General features: G+C 37.0%; 1 protein-coding gene across 1 annotated transcript; it reads right to left on the bottom strand.

Moving 5' to 3' along the window:
* Positions 1 to 893: 893 nt before the first annotated feature.
* LOC145667718 (protein CFDP2-like) lies at positions 894 to 1,442 on the bottom strand. The gene has a single exon (XM_081735176.1). It carries the CDS (start codon positions 1,440 to 1,442, stop codon positions 894 to 896), a length of 549 nt encoding a protein of 182 aa, XP_081591302.1.
* Positions 1,443 to 1,906: the final 464 nt, after the last annotated feature.

Below are 1,906 nucleotides of genomic sequence, written 5' to 3'. Positions count from 1 at the left end.
TGTGTTACTACAACACCTATTTCGGTGTTGAAATAACTCCGTGTGCGGTGTTGATGTAACCATTCTTCTGTGTTGGAAAAGGTTGTGGTGTGCATGCTTACGAATACCAAAGATTTTAATTTTAAAATAAGAATAGCAAACTACAGAACACTTCATTTAGAAAATCTTCATAAACTTTTTTGGTCGTCCTCCCGAGAAGTATTTCTTGATGGTGAGTTCTAATGCAGTATAGAAGTGACACAGTAATACGGTGTTGTTTCTCGCTGTTGGCATATTTCTTCAGAAACATTATGTAAAACAATTGAGATCATATCGCGAGGTTTGCATGTGTAAATTTTATGAATACCTGGATTTGTTTAAGTATTTCTTTCTACTGTGTTTGTGTGTAGCTTCAGTACATAAGCCTTTATAATTAGATGCCCAACATATTTGGCAGTGTTAATTTAACACACAGGTTGTGTGTCATTTCAACTACCGGCATTTGACACACAACTCCAAATGGAGAGTGAGTTGTTCTAACCACCTGTTTGTGTTATATTTTAACACAAACGTGGTAACACATAGGCATGTGGTTGAAATAACGTAACGATTTTTTACAGTGTAGTTTTAAATATTACTTTATTGTGAATCTTTCAAAAATCCAAAATTTTGCCGCCCTGTGCTCGAGCACATAATAGCACTTACCTAGATACGGGCCTGGTTGAATCATACCCCGAATAACGCTGTATGACATATTTTTGAATTTTTTGAGTTACTAGTTCGATCATGTTGTATGAAACATGATTTATATGGACAGAAAGATTCGTTTCTCCACTGCCCAAGAAGATATGGCAGTAGTATGCTGTCAAAGTGGTCTTTTGAGTGGAACAGCAGCGGATCGTGGCAAAGATGCGTTATCTGTGAGCGATGTATATCGTATCAATGAAAGCAAGAAACGGAAAATGAACTTTATTGTTAACAGTTTTATTGTCCGGTGATTTCCATGTCCCTTTGTGTATTTCTTTTCTTTCGAAGAATGTACTGCGGATGTTCATTTTGTTTCTTTCGCAGAATTGTACAAGTCTCCATCCATTTTCGCTAGTTATATTATGAAGTGAGTTCTTCCCGGTGATATGAGTTATTTGTGGTTCTTCGCCGATTTTTGCATTGAAGTCTCCTGCTATTATTGTGATGTCATGACCGCTAATTCCTTCCCTGACTGTTTGTAGTTGCTCGTAAAATTCTTCCTTTTCTTGGTCATCGTCATCTTCTGTGGGAGCGTACACTGAAACTATTGATCTGTTCTGAAATTTCCCTTTTAATCTAGCCTTGCATATTCTTTCGCTTATTGGAGTAAACGTTAGCAACGACTTTCTACATTTTTTACTAATTATAAACCCGGTACCCTTAGCTCCTCTGTTCTCTCCCCTACTGTGAACAGGAGTGATTGTCACAGTCTGCATGACGCTAAAAGATGTCACTACCTGCGCGATTGTTATATATAATACAGCCCTTAAGAGGCTCCATCATTGCGAAATTAAAATACCGCTAATTTTACAAAAATTATGTGGTATCTTCAAATAGATAAAAGATAATCGAAAAGTGGAACAAGATTTCCCTAGACAACATTATTTTACGTGAGATATCGTTATCACGACTAACTTAGCTGCTTTCGATTTCCAGCCATTTAGAAAATCGGCATTTATTTTCGCGTTGCTAAATAACTGTAAACGGAAAGCTACTAGGTGACTCGTGATAACGGTACCTCGTGCAAAATAACATTGTCTTGTAAAATTAGCGGTATTTTAATTTTCGCAGTGATGGGGCCTCTTAAACAGAAATAACGTATAGGGATTGGTTGGGGAGGCTGTGGCAAAAATTACAGGGAACCACTGCATTAAATTCCTCTTTCTAATTCCTTAAACTT

This window comes from Thermobia domestica, chromosome 13, assembly GCF_964235325.1.
Source record: "Thermobia domestica chromosome 13, izTheDome1.hap1.1, whole genome shotgun sequence".
Classification (NCBI taxonomy): Eukaryota; Metazoa; Arthropoda; class Insecta; order Zygentoma; family Lepismatidae; genus Thermobia; species Thermobia domestica.
This window is presented reverse-complemented; position numbering and strand designations above follow the sequence as displayed.